The sequence below is a fragment of the Bicyclus anynana genome, chromosome 18 (assembly GCF_947172395.1).
Source record: "Bicyclus anynana chromosome 18, ilBicAnyn1.1, whole genome shotgun sequence".
Lineage (NCBI taxonomy): Eukaryota > Metazoa > Arthropoda > Insecta > Lepidoptera > Nymphalidae > Bicyclus > Bicyclus anynana.
In genome coordinates, this window is record NC_069100.1 from 11,074,666 (window position 1) to 11,094,357 (window position 19,692).

At 36.1% G+C, this 19,692-nt stretch overlaps 1 protein-coding gene across 10 annotated transcripts in view; it reads right to left on the reverse strand.

Moving 5' to 3' along the window:
* The window catches only part of LOC112051684 (bromodomain adjacent to zinc finger domain protein 2B), a 111,600-nt gene that overhangs the window by 62,514 nt on the left and 29,394 nt on the right, over positions 1-19,692 (reverse strand). For all 10 annotated transcript variants that reach the window (XM_052886990.1, XM_052886993.1, XM_052886991.1 and 7 more), the window contains exons 2-3: positions 9,282-9,431; positions 3,478-3,566 (exon numbers count right to left, since the gene is read on the reverse strand). In XM_052886990.1, the coding sequence (XP_052742950.1) occupies positions 3,478-3,559 (82 nt within the window). In that variant the 5' untranslated portion in view covers positions 3,560-3,566; positions 9,282-9,431. The remainder of the gene's footprint in view (positions 1-3,477; positions 3,567-9,281; positions 9,432-19,692) is intronic.

The window sequence follows — 19,692 nt, forward strand, 5'->3', positions numbered from 1 at the left end:
TATAAATAACATTCACGATTGCTTATATTCCGAAATAAATATAATACAAGAACAAAAAATGTAATAGTGAAATAATTTTTCAAATCGGTCCAGTTTCAGAGCATATTCAATGCAAACAACCAAACAACATTCCACTTTATATTATAATAATAAAATAATAATAGTATAGAAAACGATATACCTATAACCATTTGTATAATATTGTTAAGAACTTATAAACACAAAAAAAGCATGTATAATTTGAAACTCTATAAGTTTACATAAAGTGTTATTAAAAAAAATTAGAAAAAATAATCATGACGTCAAGGTGAATAACCCAGAAACCAAAAAAAATAACCAAGAACTAGTTCTAAAAGTGACGTCACTATAACCCACACCTTGTAACCTTGTCCCCCAATAAACTTGACCTAGATATTGACCCAAACCAAAATGAAACCGGGGCGTAGCTATATCTGGGTTACGATGCTCGTACTAAACCGGTTTCTCGGTCACAAATGCAGTCCTGGGATCGAATCCTGGGTCAGGCAAAAAAAATACAACACCTTTTATTTAATAGTGTTAAATTCTCTGCAGGTTCAAGGTCCGAGATAAAAGTAATTGAGGTTTCTCTCAAGAAATTATCACTAATGCTAGCCACCCACTATCATGACACGATGACATGACATCATGCAGATCGCGACCAACACACGATCAGTTTGATTGGGTGTCAAGCTTGTAGCGCTGCAGGCATGTGGGCTTATCGGATGGTGGGTGGCTAACAATGCCTGAAGCTTAGGTAGTTAGGTACGTCACTATTATGCCTACCGCTCTAGCAATTACATATCGATTCTCTCCTATGTCCTAACACTGTTTTTTCCAAATACTAATTGAGAAAAATCTATTATACCAATATTCCCGATTGGTCTTATTTAAAATATATCGCGACCAACACACGATCAGTTTTATCGAATGTCAAGCCGGTAGCGCTGCAGGCGTGTGGGCTTATTGGATGGTGGGTGGCTAGCTATGTCTGAATAAAAGGTACCTCACTATTGTGCCTGCCGCTGTAGCCATTATATATCGATTCTCTCCAAGTCCTGACACTGTCTTTTCCGAATATTAATGGAAAAAAATCGAATAAAAACAAATCGCCATTTTTAACCGACTACAAAAAAGGAGGAGGTTCTCAATTCGTCGGAATCTTTTATTAATATAACATTATATACATATATACATGTTATATTCCTATATAAATGTAATATGTACAATACAAATCACTTAGTACTTCTTTGCACATAAGTCATAACATAACCCACAAGCGTAATAGCAAAGCTAAGTCGCGGCTTCATATAAAATTAGATTCCCTAATATTTCATAACTTATTACACAAACATTTCCGATGAGTCCAATTTAAACAAAAATCACCCATACAGTTATGTAATAAGACTCACGTAAAATGCAAATGTTAATTTGTTCGCGATGCGATAGCCGCGAGGGTAATAACCTCAAGTCAAGATTCATGGTGTAATCCATATCGCAAACACTTAGTCCTTATTGCTTTGTGTTAAGGTCGATATTTCTATAACTATACGATTATATTCATGAGAAAACACTGGCTTAGTGGTTTAAGAGTCGTTATAGAGAGGTCTTCGTTTCAAAGAGTTTTTACAAGCCATAAAAGATGCCCGCGCTGGCGCCACTCTCACCTTCCATAAGGAGGTCAAGCGCTAATTGTAACGAGAATAAAAATAATTAGGTTATTCATGGGTACGAGTACCTACTTGTGTTTTACACCTCTGATATGGTATGTGCTTATATGTATTTGTTGGATATTAAAAATAAACAGAATATAAAAAAAATGTCTCGGAATGTAATTTTTTAATTTTTTGTGATTAGTTTGACGAGTGTGTCTATTTGTCTGTTCTTGTAGCTTTCGAACGGGTGAACCGATTCTCATTTAATTGTTTTTGTTTGAAAGATTTCTTATTCGAGAGTGTTTTAGGCTATGTTTGATGAAAATTTATTCAGCTGTTTAATAGTTATGGTGTTAGAAGTGGAGATGAATAAACGATAGTAAGCGAATATATCGATTGGGATATCAAATGAATGTATTTGATACCTATAATAATAATTTTCCTTGGTCTATCTCACATATTGCAACTCCATTATAAGTTATGATTAAGATGGAAAGAATTTCTGACATATAATTCGTTATTAAGGCAACCTCATGACGTCGAGGGTTTTCAATTTGTTTTAAAAAATTTTAACTTGTCCATACTTTAGGTATATTCCAATTTCATGATTTCTTTTCTTTTTTTATTCTTTACAAGTTAGCCCTTGACTACAATCTCACCTGATGGTAAGTGATGATGCAATCTAAGATGCAAGCGGGCTAACTTGTTAGGAGGAGGATGGAAATCTACAGCCCTTTCGGTTTCTACACGACATCGTACCGGAACGCTAAATCGCTTGGCGGTACGTCTTCAAAAATGGCGTAAAATACAGACTGTATGGTCAACGACCTTTGCCTGTCCCCGTTAGGGACAAATCAAAGATGGATCAAAAATGTCATAAAAAGTTGTACCTAGCAAACTTTTTTCCATAAAGTAATGCTTTCATTATTAAAGTAGAACAAATAGGTGAGAAGCAACGTCTTAGCATAGATAATGGAAAAATTTCAAAAAGCGCACATACATTTTTAGTTGCGAGTCGTACCAAACATCGTTACAGAATATCCGCCCAGGTTTATACGGAACCTTCGGTGCGCGAGTCCGACGCGCACTTGGCCTGCTTTTATGAATTGCCACCATTGTGGAAGCAATTTTAACGTATTAACGTGAACAATATAGTGATGCGTGATAGCCCAGTGGATATGACCGCTGCCTCCGATACCGGAGGGTGTGGGTTGGAATCCGGTCCGGGGCATGCACCTCCAACTTTTCAGTTGTGTGCATTTTAACAAATTAAATATCACGTGTCTCTAACGGTGAAGGAAAACATCGTGAGGAAACCTGCATACCAGAGATTTTTTTTAATTCTCTGCGTGTGTGAAGTCTGCCAATCCTCATTTGGCCAGCGTTTTTTTTATATATTATTCTTTACAAGTTAGCCCTTGACTACAATCTCACCTGATGGTAAGTGATGATGTAGTATAGGATGAAAGCGGGCTAACTTGTTAGGAGGAGTATGAAAATCCACACCCCTTTTCGGTTTCTACACGGCATCGTATCGGAACGCTAAATCGGCTAAACTAGCTACGGCCGAAGCTTCCCACCAGCCAGACCTGGACTAATTAAGAAAATCTAAATCTGCCCAGCCGGGGATCGAACTCAGGGCCTCCGTTTTGTAAATCCACCGCGTATAGCACTGCGCCAGGGAAGCGTGGTAGACTATTCGCCTAACCCCTCTCATTCTGAGACGAGACTTGAGCTCAGCAGTGAGCCGAGTATGGGGTTGATAACGTGAACAAAGTTGAAAGACAGCTTGTTTGTTACTCACCTCCGAAGAGTCCAGCTGGGTCGAGCAGTCCGTCGGGCGGCTGCTTGGAGGACGCGTCGCCCTCTCCGTTCTCCTTGTCCATACCACGCCTGAAACACCACATAACTTGATTAAGTACCAGCGAAAATATAGTTAAAAATTATAGTTGTCATGTTTTTAAATGATCTCATCGTTCTAATAGATTGTAAAAAAATATATGTTTTTGAGACGTGATTAAGTACATAAAAATTTTAATTTTAAATATTTTCGAGTACGAGCCAAAACGCTGTCGCAACATGATGCGTGTTTCAACTGTTTCATGATAATTGTCATGTTAGCTAATCCTTTACCAAATGGGAGCGTTTGACAAAAATGTTAGTTAATAATTAGTTTGACGTTTAGTAGGTACATTGTGACGTCATACACTGGACGACAGTGTTTATGAAGTTAATACATGATTTTTAAATTACGTTTTGTAAGAAATCCTAAGTTTTATTAATTGATATAGATATATTTGGCCCCGTATTCCATGTACTACACGAAATTAATATTGTTTACTTATATCAAATTTGACACACTAATACTATAAAGTTTCTGTGTAAGTGTTTGTTTGTTTCTCCTGCGCCGCGGATACTAAAGCGATTTCATCCAGAAAAAATCCATAGTTCCCGCAGGATAAAAAAATAAAAATAAAATCTTTTTAACGAAAAAAATGAACCCACTTCAAATCAAAAAAATAAACTAAAAAGCGATTTTGAAGCCGGTTCAATTTTTTTGTTTAAAAATTAGTTTTTAGTGTGTCCTGGCAATTTCGTTATTTACATTTTAACCTGCATACCTGACAATTTTCTTAATTCTCTAGGTGTGTCATGATCTGCGAATCCGCGTTGGGCCAGCGCGGTAGACTACGGCCTAAACTCCTCCTCTCCTCCTGAGAGGACACTCGTGCTCGACAGTGAGACGAGTATGGGTTGATAATGATGATGATGAATAACGGTCTTATTGTCTGTTGTGTAAGGCGTTATCAATTTTAGTTCAGGTTTTAGCCGAGGGACTTCTTTCGTGACGCGGAGTCTACTAGTCGTTTGTAACAAAGCAAGTATGAAGGATTAGCATCATACGGAGCGTCAGGAATGATGAGTTATACAAAACGGTTGCCACTTTGGCGGATTATGTGTATGGAATATTGCCAGTAAAAAGTAGGTAAGTCAAATTGTTATCGTCTCTGCCAAATATATTTTTTTAATTATGCTGACGTAGCTGTTCGAAAATTTTGTTGTAATAAAATTAAGAAATAATTTTAAAACAAGCTTTTATACAGTTTTTTTAATTGTGTATAAATTAGGAGTATGCTAATAGTAAAGCAATTTTGTAAAAGTACCAAGGAATCTGCGATCATAACTTTCGGAGCTACAGGGATTTAAAGGGTCAGATTTGCGACGCTGCCGCGGATCCCTGACAAACGCTCCATACAAAATGGTACGATTTAATGACGTCGTAGATTCATAATGATCGTTAGATTTGTATGTGCGTTCAAACAAAATTACTAATATCTTTGTTATTTGTGCATTTATGTTATGTGATGTATAGTTCATATATTGAATTAGTTCATATTAGTTCATATGTTAGGAAGCTAAAACTGTATGAATTTTCATCTAATTACGATAAAAGATTTTTAATAGATTTAGAAATTTTATAATCTTATTTATTTTGCAAATATCCAGTTAATCTTTTTAAAGCTTTTTATGTATAAATTAGTTAACATTGACTTTATTTACCCGAATGTTTCATAATAATCAATATATTTAAACCTAGCCATCATGCCTAGTGTAAATCCATTGTGTTACGAGTAAATAAACGATTTATTTTTGCATCATGAAAGTGCACGCTACTGAATATAAGCTCCAAAACTTCCTAAGAAACCCCTGTAATATTATTGTAATACAGCGAGGGATTACAGTCAAATTATAATGTTCCAACTACATTGCTTCTTAAATTTAACAACGTATGAAGTGTGCTATTGCATAAAAGGAATGGATGTCTCAGTCTCACACTGAGTAGTTTTTCCACACTCGACATTGAGTCGGGTGGACAATCGGTCGGGTCGAGTCTCTATAATAGGCTACTTGTCTCTTTTTTAAACAGTGTTTAAACTGAATTATGGAAGTATTATAAGCTATATTTTATTTTGTCCCGTCAATAATAACCAGTAAAAAACACAACACATTAGCAAGTGACGTCATTCATAGAGAATATAGCGTGTTTGGCGTTTGCAGGGATGTGATTTATCACGTCACCGCAAGCGCCAATCACAAACCGATGCCTTGTAGCGAATGACTTCACAGTTTATGATTGGCGTTTGCGGTGATAAAAATACAATTTTGTTTTATAAAAATATTACAATTACGAATGAAAATAATCATTTTCACAAATAAAAATATGATTAGAGTTTCTAGGCATCTAAACTGCCTGTATGCAAAAAATCTTCTTAGTTTTATACAGCAGGCGAGTAGCCTATTCGGAGCGAAGCCATAGTTTGACAGTATTTCTATGGCCCTAGCCAAGTTTTTCGTGCTATCGTTTAGGTAAATCCACGCCAGTTCTCACGGTGGCCGCGTATTAGCTCGATTTCTCTGAGCCGGCCGTAGACAATGTGAGGTCGATGACCCCGCGCCGGTCACCGTTGCTGTAACTGGTGGAAACGACTATTTGCGTTTAAATTATTACCTTTTTTATATCGACGACATGCTTTCCGTTTGTGAACGATTATTGCGTATACAAGCTACGCGACATTCTGTTAAGTGGTTATACCACTCGGTGGCATGCACTTCATAGATGCAAAAAGCACTAACTTCCCTGAAGACACTACGAACCTGTATCGAACAAGGAATTTTCCATGTGATGCCACTGTACAATATCGAAACGCAGCGAGTTAGTTTTTGTATTCTAGCAGCTTCTGTGTTTAACAGTGGCGTGCAGAGATTTTGATCAAAGTAAGCACTAGACTAACAGTCTATGTTCTCACGCTCTACAAAAATTGGCTGTCCTAGCTGAATATTGTATCTACCATCTATTAAAACGTTCCCATACAAAACTGCCAATATCAATTAATTCGATTTTTTGACTTTCAATGGTTCTTCTGAATATCGTTATTAACCCATATTTCGCTCACTGCTGAGCTCGAATCTCCTGTCAGAATGAGAGGGATTAGGCCAATAGTCCACCACGTTGGCCCAATGCTGATTGGCAGACTTCACACACGCAGAGAATGGGGATGATGACTAGGTTTGAATATATTGATTTTTATGATACATTCGGGTAAATAGGGTCAATGTTAACTAATTTATACATAAAAAGCAAAGATTGTCTGGATATTAGCAAAATAAATGAGATTATAAAATTTCAAAAACTATTAAAAATATTTTATCGTAATTAGATGAAAATTCATACAGTTTTAGCTTCCTTACATTAAATGTGACATTTTTTAATATACGAACTATGAGCATAAACGCACAAATAACAAAGATTTTGTTTGAACGCGCATACAAATCTAACGATCATTACATTGCCTATGACGTCATTATTTCGAGCCATTTCAGGGATCCGCGGCAGCGCCGCAAATCTGACTCTTTAAATCCCTGTAGCTCCGAAAGTAATGATCGCAGATACCCTGTTCCTCCTACAAAATTATAGTATACTCTTAATTTATATACAGTTTAAAAAACTGTCATCATCCCTATATGCAGGTTTCCTCAATATGTTCCCTATTATTATAATACAAAAAAATATTTAAATCAAAGTAAATTCCAAAAATATTCAACTTTCGATTGTCTTAGATATTAGCGCACGCAGTTTTTCAGTCAATTAACGTAATTACACGGATGGCAGCCTTTCCCGCAAAACGCAATAATCTTACACAACCGTTCACCATTTACAGCGGAGTGGTCACAATTCGTTCTGTTCTATGTATAAAAAATAAAAATAGTATACAAAAAAAAAACGAAATTGTTATACAGGAAGAAAATTTTTTTAGTGCGGATATTTTTATATTTTGTACATAAACAAAATTTAATGATCACGTATTTTTTCTTTTTTTTTTTAACTCAAAAATAACAAAATTATCGTTAGCTAAAGTTATTTACTTTTGAACAGAATTTTAGGGTCACCCTATTGTGCGTTTATTTTATTTTCGTTTGATACCTAAAGGACGTCACCAGATCACTTTTAAGCTGAATATATCTTGTTTAGTAATAATATGTACATTATTTTGTTATTTTAGAGACATAAATTAAAAAAAAAATTACATAAAATGTATCGAACTGTTTGTAGATTTATATTCTATTAATGATACAGAACCACGAAAAAAAATATCCGCACTGAAGACCGAATCACCCTGTATACAGGCTGTCCCGTAAATAGTACGACATACTATACAGAGGTTCCCAAACTTTTTTTCTCGTAGACCACTTTCTCATTTAACTAATTTTTTTTTTATTTTTTTACAAGTCAGCCCTTGACTACAATCTCACCTGATGGTAAGATATTTCATTATACTTCTGTGCATTTATCACCTCAAAACAACTGTTTAGCTGGTAGAGGGGCGAGACACTCGACTCCAACAAAAATTAGCAATTTAAATATTATTAAAAAAAACGATCTCTATAGCTTGGCAACTTCGTTCGTAACACTCCCGATGATGCGCGCGGGCCGGGGGCCGTGTAGCGATGAATTAAGAACCCACGACTGATGCACGTCACTTCCCCGCACGCACGATTTCAAACCTACGCAGTCTTTCAACCTGTCACCTGCATATCATAGGAGTGTTATGAACGAATTTGCCAGACTATAAATCGATAAATGCTATTTTCACACTTACATTATTATTTCAAGATTCAATGACATCCCACACTGTGGACTATACGAATAAGAAAATATTATCCCCACTTTACAAGTAGGGGAAATAGCCAAAAAAAAAATATTTTTCAAAATTTTATTACGTAACTTTATCGACGTATCTTTCTTACATACTCATACTAAATTACAAGATTCTAGTACTAATAGTTTCCGAGCTAAAACGCGGACAGTCAGATGAACGGGAAAATAAAAGGGTTTCTAGTTGACGGCCACCTTAAAATTTTCAATATACTTACCTACTTGTCTTTTTATTTTCGAAAATTCAAATATGTATAGGAATGACATTTGCTATCGACAGGCCACGTGATCAAGTTGTCGATCGGATCTGTCATTCCCATACATTTTTCTAGTTTTCGAAACATTAGCGTTTGTAGTAAGAGAATCGACGTGCTACTTGGCTACAGGCCCTGTTTTGGAGTAGTATTTTCCATTTTCTATAATTAGTAAGCATAGTGCTTATCTAAGTTGAAATCCTTGAGCACGCCACTGATAAGCTATGGTTTTCCGCACTTATTATCAGGTGGGCCATTTTTTTTTATTCACTACAAGTTAGCTCTTGACTACAATCTCACTTGATGGTAAGTGATGATGCAATCTAAGATGGAAGCGGGTTAACTTGTTAGGAGTAGGATGAAATCGAACGTCGGAACGGAACACTCCTTTCGGTTTCTAATGACATCGTACCGTAACGCTAAATCGCTTGGCGATACGTCTTTGTCGGTAGGGTGGTAACTCGCCTCGGCCGAAGTCTTCCACCAGCAATACCTGGACCAATTAAGAAAACCTCAATCGGCCCAGCCGGGATCGAACCCAGGACCTCCGTCTTGTAAATCCACCGCGCATGCCACTGCGCCACGGAGGCCGTCAATCTACATACTTAGTTCGTCAATAATAACAGAAAACCCCCTCACCTTCAGTGGCAGCTATCATTCAGAACCCGTACTCCTAGTGTCGGATGCTGCCATGCTGGTCACTTCACTTCACTGCGTGTCACTTCACTGCACTTCACTTGCACTACACATTGTCACTTCGCGCATATTTCGCCCACTAGCTTGCACTACCTGCAACAAGGGGAAACAAAACATTATTGTATGAAATTAAACAAAGCATAAAAATCCATCGAATCTAAAAACCTAAAACAAATAAACTAGGTTTTTGTTTTTTTACTTGACTTGAAGTTGGTATAAAAGGATGTTTTTTCTTAAACTATTTTTGAATTAGACCAACTACTTTTTTTTCAAAATTTGTCTTGTTATTTTTGCATAACCATTCTGTTTTCTCGTTAACATGAAGTAGAAACTAAGGTATATTATAAAGTAAGATAATATTTTTTTTTAAAAGAATATTTGCAATTTTTTTCTCAGGCATGCAGGTTTCCTCACGGTGCTTTTCCTTCACCGTTTGAGACGCGTGATATTTAATTTCTTAAAATGCACACAACTGAAATGTTGGAAGTGCATGCCTCGGACCAGATTCGAACTTACGCCCTGTGAATCGAAAGCAGTCATGCTATCACAATTCATAGTATATGAATATAGTAATGTAAATAGTAGTTATATACAATTCATAATATTATATGACCGTTAATATTGGGTGACAAAACACTGATCGTTTCCCACCCCAGCACCGGAAACTTGGGGCACGGCTCTAGGGGAAGGGGCAAATTATTACAAATGTGCCCCTCAATGATTTCAACTACGTGATTACACATTAATGCTGCCATTCTGATGTACTTATCTTCATACTACAGATGTCAAGATTATATATATTCTTCTTATAACAAGCTTATGCCTAAGTTATATAGTAGCAGACGCCCGCGACTTCGTATGCTTGGAATAGGGTAGTTCACTCATAAAATGAAAATATAGTATATAGTATACTATAAATTAGTTATTATAAATTTAAATTTATTATACTTTTAAAGTATTTACGTCAATAGACCCTTAAAATATGTTCAAAAATAATTAATATACTTTAATTACGATGAAAAAAAATTGTAGTTGAAAATAGTTTATGTAATGATTTTGGATTATAATTTTTTAATTTTTAATAATTAAGTATAATGTTTGTTTCTGTTTGAGGCCTTAGAGGGGGTGAGGGGATTGATCTTAAGGCTAAAGCTAAAAGCTGCTCTAAAAATATGCATTCAAATAACAAATTCAGTTAAAAATGAATGTGCTTCGTTGATTTTGGAAGATTATTAGTTCGTCTTTCGTAAACGCAAAATATAGGGTTTGATTTGTTTGTATACCTTGAAAATTAAAAATCATTTTTCCACGTAGGTATTTTTCTTTTTAACGTTAAATATCTCGTGTGTGTGTTTGGATCGTTTTAGCCGTGTTTCATAATCTATACTAATATTATAAAGCTGAAGAGTTTGTTTGTTTATTTGTTTGATTGAACGCGCTAATCTAGGAACTACTGGTCCGATTTGAAAAATTCTTTCAGTGTTAAATAGCCCATTTATCAAGGAAGGCTATAGGCTATATATTATCCCCATATTCCTACGGGAACGGGAACCACGCGGGTGAAACCGCGCGGCGTCAGCTAGTCAATTAATATAACTTACTATTGGCTGTGCGTTGATGATCATTAATAAGTCAAGTCAAGATAAACGGTTTTAAGTAAAATAGATGAATAAATAAAATACAATAAATAAATAAGAGTAAAGCAAATAAAATGTAATACAATATAACCCTGATCCGGTTTCGAATCACCCCGAGATGTCCCGCAAATAAAACCACCCGCCATCACGTATTGATTCCCGTCACCTGTCCCACTCTAGCAGGCGCCAGGTGAGCGCGTGCGAGCGAGAGCACCGACGCGACGTCTTGCCACGTTTGATGTAATGTTTACATGTGTGTAATACGCCCTGCGCTTATCGATAAATAGCGGACGCCCGCGACTCCGTTCGCGTCAAATTCTGTTTATCACAAATCCCACGGGAACCATGATTTTTTCCGGGATAACAAGTAGCCTATGTGTTAATCCAGAGTCAAATCTATGTCCATTCCAAATTTCAGCTAAATCTTATACTTACACACACGCACACACACATACAAACAAACTTTCGCCTTTATGTGACTAGGCGAAACGCGCGACTTTTTTTAGTATTTTTGGTTTTCTTGATTTATTTAAACTTGTTTACTAATTCTTATTCGAGGCCGGACAAACAGACCAACAAAAAATTTCAAAAAGCTTGTCTGTATTTTAGTACCTTTTGTGTAAATTACTATAAGCTCATGATAAAAAAGCATTTATTTTGAAATCGTAGACAGACACTTTAATTTTATTTATTATGTATAGAATTGTTGTTAAAAAGTTGGAGGAGGCCTTTGGCAACAGTGGCATATAGACAGACAGAGGGATATTGATGCAAAACAAATAATTAAGTGTGTAATTATAGATATTATTATAGAATTTTTATTTTTTTTACATACCTACCTGAATTATTTCGTGACGAACCGTTTTTTATAGAAAATCATTAAAATGTCAAATATATATTGAATTATTTCCTCAAGTGCTTCTATTTATCTACACGATCTAAATGTTTTGTCCGTTAGTCTGCCTGTCTGTTTGTCTGGACTTATCTCTGGAACGGCTAAACCAACTTTATTTAATGGTTTCACTGGATAGAGGAGGTTATTGAGCAACATCACACTTTCATCTTGGAAAAACCCATGGTTCCCGTCTGATTTGTGAAAAACGGAGATTTAGTCGTCCGCTAGTAATTAATATTCGTAGATTGTCAGTGTTGAATCGGGTGGTCTATAGTAAGTATACATCCATCGTTAACCGGTTCCGAAATCGCAGTCAATGCCATTTTAACGAAGGGTCCTAAACGTTAGTGTGCAAATAAGCTACCCCCGTGAGGGGACGCACAATACTGATCAATCAGATGCACGGTGTCGAAACGAACGCCGCCATTTTGACCACAACTCTACATTGTCTCTGGCCTCTTTAGCATTTTGACTACTCTCCGGCAGTTGTGTCGACATAGCTTGATTTTTTCAAATAAGTTCCAGTAGTTCCTGAGATTAGCGCGTCCAAGCAAAAAAATAAACAACCTATTAAATAATGTAGAAGAAAATCATTCTATCCAATATCTAAGGTCCCGACTGTTTTCTAATTGCTTTCTACACTTCTGGACTGAGCTTGTTTTTTTTCTTTTCAGTTTTTTTATGCAGTAGGGTTTTTTTATTTATTTAATTAATTTATTTATTTCACACTTTTTAGTTACGATAGATGGTTAATTTCGGATTTATTTATTACGTTTATTACAAAAGTACGATAATTTATACGTTCAGCCGAGGTTAAGCAAATATTTAAAAAAATTCTACGGAACGCTCGGTGGGCGAATCCGACTCGCACTTATCCGATTTTTATAATCAATATATTTATTTAGTCTATTTTATAACTTCACTTCACAAACCTGCTCGCGCCTATAGTCATCCGCCTCGCGTATTTTGTATAGACAACTAATAAATAACGTTTTTCTAATTGTAGTTTTTTTTTAAACATGGCGATGATATACCATTTTAAAATCCTCACAAAAAGCTCATGAATTTGATACCCATATTGCATTATTAGAATAAAAAACTTAACCCTTCTTGCAGTCGGGTAAAAAAGCAAACAAATAAAATTAATATACTTATATAAGAATAATAAAATATATATGGCGTAGCTGAACTGTAGTGGAAAGACATAGTCCGACAACACATTTATAAGGAACACATTCAAAAATGTTCCCAAAACTCCTCTGAGGCATTATAGATGTCAAGCGTCATGTGCATAAAATTTTACTGTAGGCCTAACATGCGACGAAAAATACATATCTCGTGAAGAGAAATAGACAAATTTCAATCAATAAGAGTAACCGGAAATGTCGCAATCTTATTCATTGCGGGACGATACAGACGGGACAACTCCGTCGTTATTAGTCGACTATTTCTGCTGCTTGGCGGATAAATTCAAAATCTTCGTAAACTAATTATTTGTAATTTCGTTCAAATAGGTAATTTCTACTGACTTAGATATAATTTTCTGTTAGTAAGCTAAAGTCATGTCTACTCATAACTCTAACAGACAGAGACGTACTGCTAAGCCATTTAGTGTTCCATATACTTACTCCGAAAAGAAATTAGTCATGAGATGAGCATCTACGTTGAATTAACAATTTAGAACATAAAGAGCTTCTATCTCTATACTGTCTCCCGGGAGTCAGATGAAATCGCAGGCAAGTACTAGCTTGCTTGTCAAATACCCCAAAACAGGATCATAGGGAATAAAATAGCAAGTTTAGGATTCAAAATGTCTGTCCCATAAGCACTCAAAGCCATTTATAAAGGGCACCCGTGAAGCTAATAAAAATTACAGTTTCCAATTTCAAACCGTTGGCGTTGGCAAAAGGGATTTTGGAGCCATCCATCTCTTTCACACGCCGCACGTGCGTGGGGGACAGCTGATCGCACGCTTTCCAGAGACAATGAGGGTATTTTTTTTTATAATCCCACAGATTATGAACCCCAGTCGACGTTTTGTTTTGTTGACGCTCTATGGTAAATATTAGATTTTATTGTTATAACATTAAGGTGTAAATTTGATTGATAAATGTAAATAGGGGTTTCTGATGGTACATATCAATCATAGGACGGTCTAAAATAACTGAATTGTAGCGAAGTAGTGTTTGCAAATATTCTTTCTTGCCCACGGATTTATTAAACGTAAAATTCATTCTATTATAAATTTATAAGTTCAAAAATACTCTTTTTTGCAGAAGAAATATAATAATAATATTAATAATTAATTAAATGCTAAAGTAGTCCGAACTAGGCCTTAGAATTAGACGTTGACGGGCTTAGAAGCCTACCAAAACTAATAAAGAGATCGAATCAGCTTCATAACATGCAGGTACAATACAATAGATCAGTCTTCTTCATTATTTAGAGTCATGGAACTGCTGCAATTATTGACATCTATGGCTCAGACGGGTTTTAGGCAGAACATTATTAGATGTGTTCATTACAAATTAATGTGCTCTGTGAGGTATTACTCGCTACGCCATATATATTTTTTTATTCTTATCTATACTAATTTTATAAAGCTGAAGTGATAAGTCGTTTGTTTGTTTGCTTGCTTGAACGCGCTAATCTTAGGAACTACTGGTGCGATTTGAAAAATTGTTTCAGTGTTAGATAGCCCACTTATCAAGGAAGGGTATATGCTATATTATCCTCGTATTCCTCTACAAGAACGAGAACCACGCGGATGAAACCGCGCGGCATCTACTAGTTAGTCATATTTATTAACACACTACGGGGCCAGACTCAGACATGCGTAGTTCGGACTACTTTAGTAATTTAGTCGAGTACGAACGATTTTTGGGTGTTAGCAAGTAGTTGAGTATGCTACTCAACTAAAATGCTAAAATAGTCCGAATTAGAGCTTACACGTAGACGGGCTTAGAAGCCTACCAAAACGACATACTACTAGGCTAAACTAGTCTAGTCTAGTTAATCTTTTTATAACCATAGATTATTCACAGTCGAGTTAAATAATATTTTATTCAGCGTAAATCACTCTAAAAACCGACTTTCCTAAGAAGTGAAACGGCCGGCTGCAATCTAGGTCACAAGTTGAATACTAGATCTGGCTCGCATTGTGTCACTGCCATTTGCGCGGTGCTATATAAGTACTATTTATTTAACTGGCTCTCTATGGTAGATAAGGTCCAGGGTTCATATCCAGTAGGAGACAACATCAACGACATTATCTCGTGAAGAGAACGACAAGTTGACCAATAGCGGCGGAGTTGTCCCAGTCCCAGCTCTTTCTTCCCCACGCAACGGGGTAGCTATATTTTCGACTCTATCGCTCGTGGTCGACAAGTCTTTCCTTCATTTCGAGATATGTCGTAGTCCGTATGTTAGGCCTACAGTACGCCTAGCATGCGACCAAAGACATATTATATCGTAAAGAGAAATAGACTTTCGACTAATAGCGGCGGAGTAGTCTCAGCCCCATCTCTTTTGTTCCATCGTAATGAAAGAGATAGCGATACTTCAGGTTACACAGCTATTGGTTGACATCTATCTCTCTTCACTAAATACGTCGTTTGGTCGCATTTAATTTAATCTAATGGTGGTAATAATAGTCGAAAACTTAAAACTAAAGTTACGAGGGTTCCAAACGCGCCTTGGTCAGTGTTTCGAAATAGGTATCTTATTCTCGTATCTTATTATCTATACAAGTAGACTTTGTGTTAGTCAGAATAGCTAGCTCAGGCTAATTCACTAACTTTAACGTTATATTAGTTGAAATATACGAGATTGAGATTTTACGTAACGGATGTCATTCGGAGCCCACCGACTACCCTTAGTGGATATCATACAGTAGGTAGATGGCATTTATCAGTTGATTTTAGGTTTACTTTAATACTAGCTGACGGGCGGTTTAACCCGTGTGGTTCTTGTTTCCGTAGGAATAAGGGGATAAAATATAGCTTATAGCCTTCCTCGTTAAATAGGCTATCTTACACTGAAAGAATTTTTCAAATCGGACCAGTACTTTCTGAGATTAGCGCGTTAAATCAAACAAACAAACTCTTCAATACCTATAGATGTTGGTAAGACCAAATCAGTGAATAAGCCAGCAGATAAAGCTTTGGCGTGGAGTTTTAAATATCAACTTAAAATCCGCTTCATACTATTTGCAGTCGGTAAAAAAAATCACAGGTAGATACACTTTAACGGCCACAAAAACGGATACAAGAACGAATACATCATAAAAAATGTCTAAGTGTATAAATGTATAATTTGTATGACTCATTTGGTCAATGTGAATCATGGACTCGTGGTCCAGCTTTCTTAGTCAGTTCTTAGTACGAAACAGCAAATATCTTAAACGTAAACGATTGTCGATTATCGAAATACCGTAACTTAATCCTTAGGCCCTAATATGCGACCTAACGAATTATCTCGTAAAGATATTATAATAAAAATTGTTTACTTTCATATGAAGAATAATGATACAGTGATGTCATCGTTTAAGCCTTTTAGTTGTCCAGAAGGTCTAGCATGCAACCAATTTATGTACGTCTCGTGAAAAAAAATGAACAAAAGTCAACCAATTACGGAGCTACTGGAAATATCGCTATCTCTTTCATTGCGTTGGCCCGAAAGAGAAAGGACTGGGACGACTACGCCGCCATTGGTTAGATTTTTGTCTCTTTCTCTTCGTTCTTTGGTCGCCGGTTAGCATTACTTATTTATTTATTTATTTATTTATTTATTATATATCCTTAGTATGCTCACAGCTAAGCCAAAACGCATACAAAGTACAGACTTACAATATACCAATATAACAGATAAACAAATTACAATACACTATACAATACAAACACATAAATTGCATATTTCTATAAAATTAAAATTAAAATTCACAGCTGTTTACAATATCAATAAATACATGAAGTTTTATATCAAAAATATCTAGATCTTGGCGCTGAGCAATCAACGAATTGAGCATCAACAGTACCTGATTAGTTGGGGCATTTCGAGCATATTGCGTACGGAACGACTTGGTAGCGAAAAAAGGTCGCTTACGACACGACCGAAGCAACTTGCCTGGTTCTCGAACCGACAAGGCACATCGCGACAGTGCGTCCGAGTTATCCACTTTATTGTGTATTAGCAGGAAGTAATGGATGAGAATAGCTCTCTTTCACCTTAACTCCAGAGTGTCTAGCCCCACCATACCAGACACAAACAAGGAAGGGTACAAATATGGGTAATAACCGTAAATTTTTTTATACAAACAACGCGCGAATTTTTTTTGGACTTTCTCAACGGTAAGTGTATGAGTAGCACATAACGGACTCCAGACAGGTGAGTTGTACTCCATCTTACTGCGGACATATGCATTGTACAATGTATAAAGTATTAACGGATTAGTGAAACGCTTACTCTGCCGCAATACAAATCCTAAAAGCTTATGCGCCTCTTTGCATATTGTGTTAATATGATCGTTAAAAGTTAGCTTGGCGTCGACCGTCAGACCTAAATCTCTGATTTGCGATACCCTCTCCAGAGTATCACCAGATATCTTATAGTCAAAGACAACACTGTTATTTTTATACGTCAACGTTATGACTTTACATTTTGATACATTAAATTCCAGACAATTCATATGTGACCATCGAACTACGTTATTAATATCCTCCTGTAGCAAAATGCAGTCTTCGTATTTTTTGATACCCAGTAACAATTTTAAATCGTCAGCAAACATCAAACATTTGGCACTTTTTAGAACATAAGGCAAATCATTAATCATAATTAAAAATAACGTAGGACCTAACGTGCTACCTTGACTGACTCCGGATCGCGTTGAGTAGTATTCTGACCTGTAACCTGCTATTTGTACATATTGACGTCTGTTGGTTAAATAATTTTGAAAGAAATCTAAAAGCTTAGGTGTGAACCCCATGTGCGATAACTTTTCCATCAGTACATCTATTTCCACGCGATCAAATGCTTTTTTGAAATCAAAATAAGCCACGTCGACTTGCTTACCACCATCCATTTCGGCCAAAGAATAGTCGACGAAATTTATATGGTTTGTTAGTGTAGATCGACCAGATCGGAACCCGTGCTGGCATTCAGACATGTAAATCTGTATTTGCTGAGTGATTTGTTTGTTAATAATGTTTTCAAATATCTTATGTACCTACCCTTTACTATAATAATGATGAAACAAGCAAACAGCTCACGTGAGTTATTTTTCCAGTCGGAGGACTCTTTCAGAGGATATAGAATCAACTAGCCTGATTGACAAGTACGGTATTGGTAGAGTACTTAATACAAAAACAAAAAACCCAGCATGTTAGCTATGCTGAAAATCGCTACATTAATTATTACAAAGCCACAAAGATAAGTTTGTAGCACTATGATGCATTTAAGCTTTAAATAAAGGTAACTAAGAAAATACTCTGACGTTTTCTGAAGAGCGGTTCGAGACTCGACAACGATTTTCGCGATTTAATTTCACACTCGTACTAAGGCTTACCTGTGAGAAACGACACAAATAAATTTAATATCTTGACAGCTTTGTCCACATTTGGTTGTCCGCAATAATGTAGCGACCTCTGCACAGAGGCGCTACATTATTAATGTTAGAAATTAAATAAAAAAGATTTTTTCCATTTACTATAACTGTGAGGTTCAGATGTATAAGCCCACTTTAATAATTAGACTTCTAGGTTAATAATCTCTCCTTCTAAAAATTAATGTCTCTGTTAGCCCTTTATACTTTCTAAATAATTGTATTTTTAACACGCTTAAATTAGCTTTACTTGTAACTATGTATGTAAGAAAATCTTGGAATCTTAATTTGACCCACTTCCCGGTATTCGATTAGGATGAAATTTTGCACACGCTCTGAGTTCTGATGACAATACATGACTAGGTAAGAAATGTCATTACAAATCCAATATGGCGGACTGGCTGTTTGAAATCCACCCCCATAATATGGAAATCAAATGAAAGGGTTTGCTGTCAGGAATACAAAAAATAGTGCGTGCTAAAAGCGTGTTTTTAGTATTGAATCTATTATATTTTTTGTACTCCAAGTACTCTTAAAGATTGTGTTAGGAGTATATACGACAACAGACCTAAAACCGGGGTTCGAACTGGACTAAATCTTTGAGCAATTGAGGTTTGATCTAAGAAGTACTAGTAGACGCCGCGTGGTTTCCGTTCCCGTAGGAATAGGGGGATAAAATATAGCCTATAACCTTCCTCGATAAATGGGCTATCTAACACTAAAAGAATTTTTCAAATCAGACAAGTAGTTCCTGAGATTAAGGCATTCAAACAAACAATCAGCTTTATAATATTAGTATAGATTCTTTATTTTGATGTCGCTTTTGAGTTGGTAAATTAGTTTGAGAGATACGAAGCTTAAACATACATGTCAAACTCATTGCTATGAGCATCTTTTTTACGTCTAACTTCGATATTTATTCTGCTGATGTTGCCAAGGCACGTCAGCATGACGTAAGAAAACGGGAACCTGGAACACGGACACTTAAGCCCAAGAGCTATATAAGGAGCATCTCCTTCCAAGTTATGCGTTTAAGAGCAAAAACTAATTTGGCCAGTTCCGAAGAACAGTGTGACAAAACATTTTGATATGGCGACGAGGTTTTAAAGCATTATGTGCTCAATGACTATAGATATAACGGTGAAAATCGTGTGTGTACATTTGGTTTATGGTCAACGATGATGTTCAATAGGGTTGTCAACTGTTTGATTTATTTTCCACAAG